Source organism: Silene latifolia, chromosome 10 (assembly GCF_048544455.1).
Source record: "Silene latifolia isolate original U9 population chromosome 10, ASM4854445v1, whole genome shotgun sequence".
Classification (NCBI taxonomy): Eukaryota; Viridiplantae; Streptophyta; class Magnoliopsida; order Caryophyllales; family Caryophyllaceae; genus Silene; species Silene latifolia.
The window spans coordinates 19,662,100-19,676,103 of NC_133535.1; the positions used below are offsets into that span (position 1 = coordinate 19,662,100).

General features: G+C 35.8%; 1 protein-coding gene across 1 annotated transcript; it reads right to left on the reverse strand.

Moving 5' to 3' along the window:
* Nucleotides 1-12,858: 12,858 nt before the first annotated feature.
* Nucleotides 12,859-13,374, reverse strand: LOC141607240 (uncharacterized). Its single transcript, XM_074426601.1, has one exon. The coding sequence runs from the start codon at nt 13,372-13,374 to the stop codon at nt 12,859-12,861; it is 516 nt and encodes a 171-aa protein (XP_074282702.1).
* Between the last annotated feature and the right edge of the window lie 630 nt (nt 13,375-14,004).

The window sequence follows — 14,004 nt, forward strand, 5'->3', positions numbered from 1 at the left end:
CTTTTCATATTACTTAACATGCACCCACCATTTTTATTAACACTTTTTCCTATTTAATTCATTTTTTAGTTAAACATTATAATAAATTGATTAAAACTCTTCATAATACTTAACACCCACCAAATTAATTAAAATTTCTTCCTATCTAATTAATTTTTGTAATATAATATGTTAATAAATTGATTAGATTTCTTTATACTACTTAATACCATAATTTTCATTAACATTTTCCTCTATTTAATTCACCTCTTGAGTTGCTTAGCAATCAATTATCTAATTTAATAATACCACAAAATAAATTAAAATATGGGAGTCTATGGTTGTGTGATGGCTATAAAACCTATAATACCTATGATAGTTTCTATTCACAATATTTATTTAAAATCTATTGTTCATTTGCCCATGAGTTTCTAAGTTGTGGATTATATTTTATGGTTTAATTTATTTATTTGATTATAGAAAGTATATTGAGTATTATTATTGAGTATTGTTGTTGTTATGTCCAATAAAGTATATTTTAATTTGTTATGTTATTGGTTTTATAAATCCTTTGATTTATATTTAAATTCATGTTTTCCATTTGGTTTACTTTCAGTGATTTACATGTGACAATGTCGATTCGTTTGTGAAGTTTTTGCCATGATGTTTTACATTTTGGTCAATATATTTTTTATATGAATTTTAAAGCATCGTGAAATGTATATGAACGCAGATAAGACAAAGCATCACGTGGGTAATCTGAAGAGGGAAGCTAGAAATACAAAAGGCACAAAACTGAGGTAAATCTATCTATACAATATAATTAAAAAGCTACTTAAAATATTTAATTTTAATTCACATGGCATTTTTTTAGAGGTTAATACTAATTTATCTATATTAATTACTTATTTATTTATTTTTATACAATACTATAAAAAGGCAAAACTATGTATTAAAAAGTTAATTATCTCCAAAATTGTCACATGCTTATAAGTACCAAAAAAATTAAAAAACAAAATAGTAGTTGCAATCACTAAAAAACTAATATAAACTCTTTTATTTTTCTCTCATAAATTTGGTTATTAATCTACCTATTTATTTAACTTTAATTCCATAAGATAATTAAAAAGCAAGCGATACTATCTACCATTATTATTCTGCATGTCATATTTTAATTTCGGAAGATAATATCTAAACCATTCTCATGCAAAGTAGATTGTGTAAAATAATAATAATAATAATAATAATAATAATAATAATAATAATAATAATAATAATAATAATAATAATAATAATAATAATAATAATAATAATAATAATAATAATAATAATAAAGCAAACTTTTCACATTCCATTTCTCCTTACACAATATTTATGTCTATATTAGACTTCATAATACTGAGAAAAATCTATATCTCTATAACCTAAATAAAAAATCTATAATATATAAATCTACTTAAAAGGCAAGCCAAACTATCTACCATAATCTATATGTCATATTTAATTACATACGATGATATCTTAAACCACACTTGTATAAAGTAGATTTTGTAAAAAAAAAAAAAAATTATTAGTAATTAAGCAAACCTTATACATTCCATTTCTCCTTACTCCTTACTTACGTTTAAATTAAATTTCATAATATGAAAAAAATGAGGCCCAAAACTCAAAAGTCATGAACCTTGATTCATATTTATACTTATATTAAATTTGATAATGATGAAAATGATGCTCAAAAGTCATAAACTCATCCTCAATTGTTTATATATTTTTGTTGAAAGGCAAAATTTATAAACCAAAATTTTTCACATCCCTATTGTATGTTAGTAGAACTAAATATGCCACTAATCTTCCTATGATTATATTCCAATTAAGTTTAATGTATTAAGATTTTAGATTTTTAACTAATTTATTTCTTTGTTAGTGCAAGTTCCATTGGTATGAAGTTTTGATCACATTTTTCAACTTCATCGTATGTATTTGTTTTGTTCTCATTTAGGGTCTACCAAGATTTGTGGTGTTGACCTATTCAAAGGTTAACATACTTACATCTCTAAGACTTCATTCGTGTTCCCTCTTTCTTTCTCTATTTAAGAGGAAGTTTAAGTTAATAACAATAATATTGTATAAAAAAATTCCACTGTTTTGTTGGTTAATTCACACTAATTACTGAGTTACTTTTTTATAGGGACGATTCATTGGAGAAAGAAGACTATATGGAGAAGTAAAATATTAGGATTGCTTAAAGAACTATATATTAAAAACTAAGTGTAAGATTGACGACATCAACGTGAATGAGTAATAGTTTTTTAGTTTTTCTTTTTCAACTGTATTTTTTTTTTTTTGGTATTTGTTGAATTTTTTCATCATTTTACCTTTGAAAAAATAACACTCTTTAATTTATCGACTTTGATCTTTATGTTAACATGTCAATGCCAGTATTTTTAGTACACGATCTATCATGAATTATTCATGAGGTAATCTTATTATGTGATTTGATATTTTATAAAGTCTCAATTACTAGAAACACTAAAAACAAAATATCTCGTGAAATTCAGAGGCCACAAAACTACTCCCTCCATTCAACTCCACTTTACATGTTTGCTTTATCACGTTTGCCAACGCAACTTTTACACAATAAATATCTTTAGTTACGTATTTGCAAAAATTATAAAAGTTAGATATTTTTAATGTACTCTTAAAGACGAATCAAATAAGATCACACATGAATATATTTTAACTTATGTATCGAGAGAAAATTAAAGTTGAATGTCCGCTTGTGAATAGTGTGCAAAATAGAAACATGCAAAGTGGAGTTGAATGGAGGGAGTAGTTATCAATAAAACGCATCCACAAATTATTCCTTCTATCTTCTTACAGTACATACACATGTTCGACTTTTGATAAACTAAAAAAGTGCAAAACTCAAGCTTGTTGAGTATTCCACGACATTTCTAAATGGCCTTTCAGTCAATGTTCGGCAATAACAGACAAACACAACCAAAAAAGTTTACAATACTGAATAGCAGTCAAACAAAAAACACACAGCAGAAAAAATAGCTGGATTCGACGTCTACTACCTCTACCTGTTGGTGATTTTATAAGTAAATCACCGGGTTTATTTAAGTATAGTCGGGATTCAGTCAAAGTCAAGTAAACTCGGATCACTATAATGTGGGTAAGGGGGTGTGGAGTACACACCCACATAAACGTGTTTGAGTTTGCGTTATTGGATAAGTTATATTATCATTCTTATCCCAAAAGGTAACTATTGGGAAGTAACTTGTTATTTTGTGCACGATGATTTGTATATATATACACGAGTGTGCATGATGAAAATCATGAGAAAAAAATCATAATCTTTTCGACTTTGAAAGAACAAACAAATTAAAAAACTTCATTTGTATTCTCTCGATTCTATTTGCCTAGAACGAGAGGGAATCGATTGTCTTATCCTACAAGAGATTTCGTGCAACCCAAGGCAAATGTAAGGGTCGAAATACTCTTTAAGGAAAACTATTCGTGATTCTATCGTTATCCAAGTTTATCATTTGCTATTGGCGGTTACGTTTTGTAATGATGATCGTGTCGGTACGCTAGATGGTGTCAAAATCTGGAAATTTGGTGCGCTTTATAGGTAGTGTATTGCATTTTATTTGGATGGGATTGTGGGTAATTTTGCGTAATTGGTATGTGTACATTCACAAGACCAATCATGAAGACATCATTTGAGATAAGTAAATTCTAACCATAATCCACAAAGGAGCGTGACAGACGATAAGATTGGATAACCTCCATTGAATTTACAAATACATGTTTAGCATCATTCGTACAGATGAGTAACTCTTTTGTTATATGTTTGTAGTTTTAATATCTGATCTTGTCATGTGCATTAATTGTGAGTGGAATTTCCAGATTTTGTATGATCACATTTTGACATTGCATTTTATTGTACTAGAAAGCATTGTATGGTCATCATGGATGGATTAGTTTGCTTTTGGTATTGTAATTTGGTGTATGTTTTTAAGAAAAGCGAATCTGTTGATTTTATTTCTTTGTTTTTATGCATGGTTTATCATCATCTCGTGCCTAAAATGGGATTTTCATGAATAAATAATCCATGGTATAATTGTCAAATGCTATTTTGATGTACTGCAGTAGATAATCATATAATGTTTTCAATCTTTTTCTTGATTGTGCAGTAGTCATTGATGTCGTATTCAATCTGATGCTTTGTATATTAGATATGTATGAAAACGAGTCTTATGGAGTGGGAATGAGTGTATTATGTCTCTTGAATGTAATACACGAAATGTGGATATTGAGCGGTAACATATACATATGTGGCTTGATAATATAGTGTATTGATTTAAGGCGGTAATAAAGGTCGGTGGGTGGTACCTTAAATAGCATGATTTATTCAAAGAGGTTTTGAAAACTCGCCCATATAACAATATAAATATTGACGTTGTGTTAAGTTTCACATCGGTTATTGATGTGAGACGGACATGTTAAAGAATATTAATGAAATATGATGTTTTGATCAATGGATAATTGATCGGTTATTTACTAATGTTGTTAGTGTGCTAACTCTTTTGTTAGGATTGTTTAACATGTTCATGTCTTATGTAAAGTATTTAAAGTATGGTGATATAATTGATTTGATCCTATAATCTCGGGAATTAGGGTTTACGATAACCATGGTAAGATTATGGAGTCATGGTGGTTTAACCATGTAAGAGGTACATCAATAGCATTGAATGTACAGTTATTTGACGAGTCCGGTTAAGGAGTAGTCATTTGTTGTAAAGTTATTGTTAAGTTGATCTTTGGCATAGACCAAAGATGATTTACCTTATAATAGGTGGTTCTGTTTTCGTGTTCTTCTATGAAGGACATTGGGGAGGTAATACGATCCTTGGTATTAGGTTCAAGTGTGAGAGTATGATAATTATTCTCCGGTTAATACTCTCAATGGTCGAGTATGACGGTTTTATCCAGTAGTGAAAGTGGAGTCATGACTCGGGCTTGAGGATTGCGTATGGACAAGTTGAGTAAGTATGCTAGCATAGCTAGTACTCATGTTTGGCAAAGCTATTAGGCAAATGTGAAAATGTATAAAAGTAAGCCATGATTTATGGTTTGTCTTATGTCAATTTTCTTTGGTTTTAGAAGAATGGTTGTATGCAAATGGTATTACCTTGTAGATAGTTATTTTCTACAAATGGTAGTGAAATGCACCATTATTAAATGGGTTTTCAAAAGGCTAATTTGCATTATAGTATTGACATTGGAGTAGAAATTCGTAGTGTTAGTTATAGCCGGTAAAAAGGCTAATATAAAGGGTTATATATAGAAAGTAATCTACGAGTTTCATTCATGAATGAGACTGAGTTTAACCCATGTTGATAGGGATATTAACTTGGCTAAGTTTATAGTCAAGTGAATTATGGTGACGGCCGCACCGGGACGTTATTATAACGTGATATATAAACTATCAAATATGGATGATATGGTTGTTTTATGAGATCTCGATGTCTAGTTGATCATTTTGTATAAAGGATCAATTAGGGACTTCGTTCATAAGTCGATATCGGGATGTTTAAAGCCTATATAAATCTTTGGTGGTAAGACACCCAATTCCCCTCTAATATGACGTTAGAGGCAGAATTCAATGTGGAAAGCCTATTATCAAAGATTGGAGCACATTGTTTGTATTGTCCAGAAAGTGTGTGCACGGACCTGCATGATAAGTTAGGGTGAAGTTAATCTTTTTAATGGATCTTTTGAAAAAGTGTTTTGCAGGACACAATAAAAAGAGTCCACCTATATGAGTGTGAAGTGTGGCCAATTCTTAAAGCTTGGGTTTGGCTTTGTAAGCACTCATGAATGGATAAGGACACTAGGCCATGTAAAATAGTGTCGGTAATTAACTTATGGAGTTATCTTGAACTTGTATGTGTTCTATCTTCATGTATTCAAATGACTTGACGGGTTCAATCCTTAGAGACACCCCGATATTCGAATGCAGAATGTGTAGTTCACTAAGGTGGAAATTCAATCTGCGTGACATTTTCACTTTATGTACGAGTTTGGTTTAGTTTGTTGTAAATGAATCAAGGATTACACTTAAATTGGGGAGGAATGTTGGTGATTTTATAGGTAAATCACCGGGTTTATTTAAGTGTAGTCGGGATTCGGACAAAGTCAAGTAAACTCGGATCACTATAATGTGGGTAAGGGGGTGTGGAGTACACACTCACATAAACGTGTTTGAGTTTGCGTTATTGGATAAGTTACATTATCATTCTTATCCCAAAAGGTACCTATTGGGAAGTAACTTGTTATTTTGTACACGATGATTTTTACATATATACAGGAGTGTGCATGATTTTTAGAAAAAAATCATAATTTTTTCGACTTTGAAAGAACAAACAAATTACAAAACTTCATTTGTATTCTCTCGATTCTATTTGCCTAGAATGAGAGGGAAGATAGTCTTATCCTACAAGAGATTTCGTGCAACCCAAGGCAAATGTAAGGGTTGAAATACTCTTTAAGGAAAACGATTCGTGATTCTATCGTTATCCAAGTTTATCATTTGCTATTGGCGGTCGACGGAGTGTCAACCACCATGTATATATCCAACACTACGTCCTCTGCTACCTTCTCCACCACCTCTACCGCGTCTTCTAGTGTTTGTATATCCTTGTCCAACTCCGCTATAATAACCAACGTAACATTCCTAATTAAACTAATTTACCATGGATGTAATTGTATTTTCTTCTTACAAATTTAAAATTTTTTACCTTTTAAGAAAAATAAGGGACCCCATTTGTTCCTCAAGAATGGTATTAAGAGCAAAATCACTAATCCTGCTATCCATCCCTTCCTGCTATAAGATTAGTGTTAATAAATGGATTGAACATGTATTAGTGCAGTATAAATTTAGACGGATTAAACATGTACTCCCTCTGTTTCATTATATGTACATACATTTCAAGTCGATATTTTGACATTAAATTTAAATTGCAAAAATTGAAACATTATTGTAAAATGAACTTACCCAGGGAAGCCTGGAAAAGGATTTGAAGGTGGTGTTGATGTAGGTGGTGGAACAGATTCAGTACTCTATTATGAATGTATAACTTGAGCAACGTATATTATTGAATGTGTCTTGTATAATTATAATCCTATTCTATTTATATAATTATGAGGATACTATAAACATGGAAATAATATTTACAATATAACTTATATAAGGCAAAGGAATATGATTGCCTTGAGTGAAATATGGAGAGTGTGGACCATGGAAAAACGCTCCACTTAAATGCTTTTTCAAAACATTTTTAATTTTAAAAGAGTCGCCACTAAATTTTTAAATGGAATTTAGAAACCAATTTTAGAGATTTGAATTCGTGTGACTTTACGTGTTAGGAAGTTAATTTAATTTCATTAAAACAACACCCAACCCCGCCCGTTGCAATAACGGTCTCTACTAGGTAAAAGATGGCTATTTCGGAAAGATATCACATGCGTATGCAACCATTGAATTTAAATCCTATCATGCGAATTTCATTCTAAGTCGTTTAAAATGCATTTAACTTCGTCGAAGTGGTTTAGCATGTGAGGTTCATTGATTAAACTAGAAAACACATCCCAAGAGAGGGATAGGAAGGCTTACGCTTAGCATAAGATGTATTAACAAACATTAGTGGTTAGCTCATACATACAATATAAATTATAAATAATGTAAATTAAAATCTAAAACATAAACTAATTAAACTAAGGATTAATCAAACAAAGTCAAACAAGGAAGCAAATTAAAACACAAAACCTGGACAAACCCGTGCACTGCACGGATCTGAAATTTTCGAAATATGTCAGAATTGACCCGTGCACTGCGCGGGTTTTGAATTAATACATTGCTAATTACGAAATAAATACCAAATCAATGCAATAAATTACGAAAATCTACCTAAATTAAAATTACAAATTATAGGTCTGGAAAATCATTAAAAATCAATTTTTATATGGTTAAAAATAAATACACATAAATTAAATAAACTCGATTTATTAAATTGCCCTATTCCAACACGAGGATATGTAAACGAGCGAGGCATTTCGGTCACTTCAGACGAATTAAGCCTTTTAAACTCGAGTCAACGCGGGTGCCGGAATGGTACTTTAACTCATACTCAAACTATTCTAGTTTCGATATTAGTTAGACGATGTTAGACAATGGTTAGTAAATAAACAATAAAAAAACGAAATAAAAAGGAGAGAAGGGAGTTTTAATGCACCCTCAACCTACATGTATCGTTGACGAAGTCTTGTGTCACAATCGATTGTAGATCTTTTCTTGAGGGGCCGTCGTCGACGAAGATTGAATTGTAAACACGGTTTTTGAAAAGTTTGAGCAGCGATTTTCAAAAGCTTACCACGGACTCGTTTCTCAACGAAAATTTGATTCGGAAAGTGTTCTGGAACCAGGGAAATATATTCTTTCAGGCACGAAAAGCGAGGCAGAACAGGCTGGTGCGCAGGAAAACACGCGAAAACAGAGTGTTTACCACTCTGCTTTTCGAGAGGATTCGTGCTAGGTTTAGGGTTGATTCTGGCTCGTTATTGCTGGTAGGCGATGGTAGGTTATAAGGGTCGTTAAGTGTGGTGATTAGGGAGTATATATAGGAAGGTTTCAAGGGTTAAAAGTAGGGCAAAACGGAGTGACAAGCAGCTTGGGCCTGTTTCGCATAGCTGCTGTCCAGCAACTTTCGTGGGTGTTTGTGAGGGTTTCAGGGACGCTTTCTTGTAGGTTAAGGCACGGGAATATGGGTAGGATAGTCGGGTATGGGTTTAAGTTAATGGGTTGTGGGTCTGGGTCAGTTTGGAGCGGGTTTGAGGCTTCGATATGGGCTGCGCGGGTTAAAGGGGGAAAACCGGGGCCTGTTCGCATGGCATGTTTTGGGCTTCGAAAATGGAGGTTTTTGGACGTGGGTTGCATGGAAAATGGCCTGGAATGATAGCTTGGTATGTGGGCTAGGTGTGAGGTGAGAGTTGGGTTGGAAATTGGGTCGAAGTTGCATCGAAATTCGAGTCCAATTCGAGCTTAAATCGAGCTCAAAACCGAGCTTGAAATCGCGTACAAAACCGTCTTAAAATCGAGTTTCTCAAATACGATTTATAAAACGAATAAATTCAATCAAATCAAATTAAATAAATTCAAATAGAAAGTTTACTCCATTTTCAATAAAATAAACTTGAAAAAATAAACTCAAATTAAAACAATAAAATGAATTTATTTGAAAATGAACATTAACTTAAATTTCATTTAAATTAATAAAAATCCGTCGACGACGCCCGTTCCACATCGTAAAACGAGCCACAAATAATGACAACGCCAACTGACGAATACATGTTGTCCTATCATCATCGGGTGTTTGATGGGTTTTCTATAAATGCCAATATCGACAGATATGGGTATCTACAGAGCCCCCACTTTGACTGAGGCTTGGACAAGGCGAAAGTCAAAGTATACCCCAGGTCCCTCTCGACCTGAGGATTCTGCGGGTCGTTTAGAGTCCATTAGACTTGCGTATGTAAGCTCGCCAGCCATAAGAAGAGATCATACCTGAAACACGGTTCAGGACGCCTCAACTTTTGCATTTTCATCATTGGAAGGTGGGTTGAGCCTTAACCTCAGGCGCCTACGTATCCGTTTCCGACGGAATCAAACCCGTATCGTAGTTCGAGCTTGATGGCCTGTAGCTTTCTGCTGCTTCGGCTCGGATGCCAATATCCCATTGTTCATGTGAGTAAAGACAAAACTTGCGCTTTGCTTATCAATTTCGTTGTTCTGCTAGGGAGAACGATTCACTGAAACTGACGTTTCTGTTGGGGAAATGTCATTTACGTAGCATTCTGCTGTTGATCTTTGTTATGAGGATGCCATCCTGTCTGTTTTGTGGTGGTCTCTGGAGCCGACGGCGACAGAGCCCCCAGTTGGAGCATATTCTGCAAATTTAATCATAATATATAGCACGCGATTCACGTAGCGACATTTTGATACTTGAAATGGTCATCGACCGAATTTTGATGGGTCTCTGGAGCCGACGGCGACAGAGCCCCCAGTTGAAAGAAAAGGAAAATGGGTTATCGACCCGCAGACATGAACATTGCTTAGAAAAGGTGGGTCATTGACCCGAACTTTGAATATCTCGAAAATGATTGGCCTCTTCGAGGCGAGAATTTATTTCAGTTTTCTGGATCCAAATGATTTTTCGAATCAACACATAATTTTATTTTCAATAAAATTAATTGCGAAAAATCATTTCAAATTTCTGGAGTTAAATGATTTTTCAAATCAAAACATAATTTTATTTTCAATAAAATTAATCGCAGAAGTTTATTTCAAATTTCTGGAGTCAAAGCGATAGGTAGACACGACCTTTTGACAAAAAGACTCGGACTTTCTAACCCGTAACCAATGTGGGCGTAACCCAATAAAATCCGTAAGTGTGTACGGGATGTTAATTCAACATGGGACGCGCAGGGGATGAAATTGTAAATTAGTCACTTCGGTGCACGAACTATGACAAATTCCGCAAGAGAAATGAGCGAACAAAACCCGGGACGGATGGGGCCCACTTGGCGCGCCACACAGGCCTTACACGGCCGAAATAGAGGAGGTATGGGACTTGCCTTCTTATTTCAAAAAGCTACCAAACTTCCTAAAGCTAGTAGGCTTCCAAGTTTCCAAATTTCCTAGAAGATTTAGGTTTCCAAAACCTAAAGGAATTATACTTCCAAAATTCCTCATCTCTTTTCATATATAAGGAAGGGCTAAGGGTTGAGATTTCCCACAATTTCTCAAACAGAAATCTCTCTGCTTAAAAGAATATCTTTCTTAGAAAAAAACTAGTCATGAATTCCTTGTGTGGGACCATGAAGGGATGGGCGACAGAATTCAGGGGTTTAGAAATCCAAAATCTGAATGCGGCGGGAATTCAACAAATTATTTTCCTGAGGCAAGTCATGATTCAACCCGCATTTCTTAAAGAGTGCTTGAGAGTGTGGGATCCCGAGCATCATGTCTTTGCTTTTCCGGAGGGAGAAATCTGTCCCGTTCCTGAAGAATTTACCGTCTTGGGAGGATGGAGGACCACGCAAGAGCCTGTGGTTCCCGACTTTGTGTCCAACTGGACCCAAAAATACTGCGAATATATAAACTTGTCGCGTGATGAAGCCCGTACCATCGTCGATGGTGGAAAGGTGGACCTGCTTGCGCTAGTGCATAGATTCCGGCGTGCGAATGACCCAGATATACCGATCATTTATCGACGCCGCGCCTTTAGCCTCATTCTATTGCATCTTTATTTTTTCGAGGGGGCGATAGAAATTCCATCTTATCGCGGCCAAGCTAGACTAATCCGAGTCGTGGAGCAAATGGAGAATGGTGCTAATCCTGCATGGATTATACTAGCTGAGATTATTAAAGGCTTGGATGCACAAAAAGCCAATCTGGATGCTGTATTCATGGGATCAACCCGTCTACTGCAAGTTTGTCTTTCATCTCTTTTTTCCTTTTTTTCTCTTGTTTTTTTCTTCGTCTTTTTTTTCTTCTTTTTTTTCGTTTTCTTTTTTATTTTTCTTTTTTTTTCTTTTTTTTTCGTTTTTTTTTTCGTTTTTTTTTTTTTGACCTGCCTTTTTCTGACTGTCTAACAGGTATGGCTCAGCGAGCGTCTTGGTTTGATTGATCCGCCGTTGAAACCAGAAGATTATCATGTCAGAAGTCTCACTAATCGGCGACGACGCTACAGTTCTGAGCAAGGATCCGATTACTGGCGAAATATGATGATTAGCGGAACAGGGTCTCACATTCGCTGGTCCTTACCATGGCTTCATTTGAGCTCACTTACCGGGCTCGCAGATACTGATCATACACGGTATGTCACTTTGTTGGGCTTGGATCACCCTGTCTATTTTTACCCGGACCGAGTGCTTCGCCAATTCGGTCGTCAACAAATTGTCCCTGCGACGGAGGCTTCGCGAGGTCCTGCTTTTGTTATTTCTCAGGGTAGATGTCATACTTGGCTCCATGCGTGGCGCCGAAGGACCGTGTGGCGCATTCCCGAGCCACGCGAATCTACTTGGGTTTCTCCTTCATATCTCAAATGGACTACAGAACCGGGCCTTAATGCAAGGAAGAAACTACAGAAAGATGATGCCATTGATCGGGAGAAGCATGACAGGGGGTTAAAAAATCGACAATTCTTTACTGGGCCTATTCTGGGCCCGACTGAGACCGAGACTAGGCCTGACGAGAACCCTAGGGCTAAACCTGGTGCTCCTAGCGTGTGGGACCGACTGGGTACTACAAGTGGTGACGTTCCGACACTTGCAGAGAGACTTGGCCCTCGACTAAGCGTAAAAGAGAGATTGGGCCCGCGAGAAGACAGCGTGGTCCCCCCGAAGAAACGGGCAAGAATGATGATGGGTGAGACATCGTCTCGTAGTGACGGGACACGCGACCCAACTAAAGATAGGCGGTAGTTACAGCTCTATTATTTAGTATTACTATTATGCTTTTATTTGCTTTCCTGTTAGTTTGATTTGTAATGGGCGTCGCCCGGATTTATCAAAATAAAAGACATGTATTATTTATTAGAAATCCTCAGTTTCTGCATTGAATATTTCATTTTTATTGTGGTTGTACCCTTTTCAAGGGTTGCCTACGTATCTGCTTTTCAACGAAATCAAACCGAGGTCGTAGTTCTCTCATAAAACATTTCGAGATAAAGTGGCAACAAATGCCAAACTTAAAACTTATTCAAATACATCACAATTCAAGTGTTATTTCATAACTTTGAGAGTGAAGTCTTAAGGATAGTACTTCTTCAACTGATCCAGATTCGTTGGATTCGAGAAATCATTTCCATCCAAATCTGTCAAACGTACCGCGCCTCCTGTGAGTATCTTCTTCACGAGATAAGGACCGGCCCAATTAGGCTTAAACTTCCCTCTTGGATCGACTGGTAATAGAGCCCTTACTGATTTGAGAACTAAATCGCCTTCATTAATTCCCCTGGGCTTCACCTTCTTGTTAAAAGCCCGCTCTATCCTTTTCTGATAGAGCTGAACATGATACAACGCATTCAAACGACGCTCATCGAGCAACACCAACGAATCATATCTGGCTTGGACCCAATCCGCTTCCGGGACCTGGCTTTCGAGCAAGATGCGTAGGGAGGGTACTTCCAGTTCGACTGGTTGTACTGCTTCCATCCCGTAAACTAGATAGTACGGGGTTGCCCCTGTGGCTGTTCTAATGGATGTTCTATATCCCCATGATGCGAAGGGTATCTTCTCCGGCCACTCCTTGTAATTGTCAGACATCTTTCTCAATATAGTAGCCACCGTTTTGTTAGCGGCCTCCACTGCTCCATTTGTCTGAGGTCGATATGGAGATGACTTATGATGCTTGATTCTATACTTTTCAAGTATAACGGCTGTCTCAGCTTGAAAGTGAGTCCCATGATCACTGATGAACTCGTGCGGCACTCCGTACCAACAGATGATGTCATTCTAAATAAACTTGGATACTTGCTTCGCATTTAGCACTTTGTAAGACTTGGCCTCTACCCACTTTGTAAAGTAATCAATAGCGACTAGGATATAACAATGCCCTCCTGTTCCAGAAGGGTTTACTTTTCCGATGATGTCGATTCCCCAGGTTGAGAAAGGCCAAGGTGACGTCATGGTGTATAGCATAGAAGGTGGTACATGTTGAATATTCGCAAATATTTGGCAATTGTGACAATGCCGGACATATCTCTGCGACAATGCTTTCCATTGTTGTCCAATAGTATCCTAACCTCATGATCTTCCGAACTAGCATGTGGGAGTTCATATGCGGCCCACATTCCCCGTCGTGGACTTCTTCCATGACCTTTTCTCGACGTTGTCTTGTCGACGCATCGCAACAGACACCCCGTGCTTTGTCTTCTTATACAATTGTCCATCGTT

Excerpts from the sequence above, each read along its gene's own strand:
- LOC141607240 (XM_074426601.1), bottom strand. The coding sequence starts at position 13,374 with ATGTCTGACAATTACAAGGAGTGGCCGGAGAAGATACCCTTCGCATCA.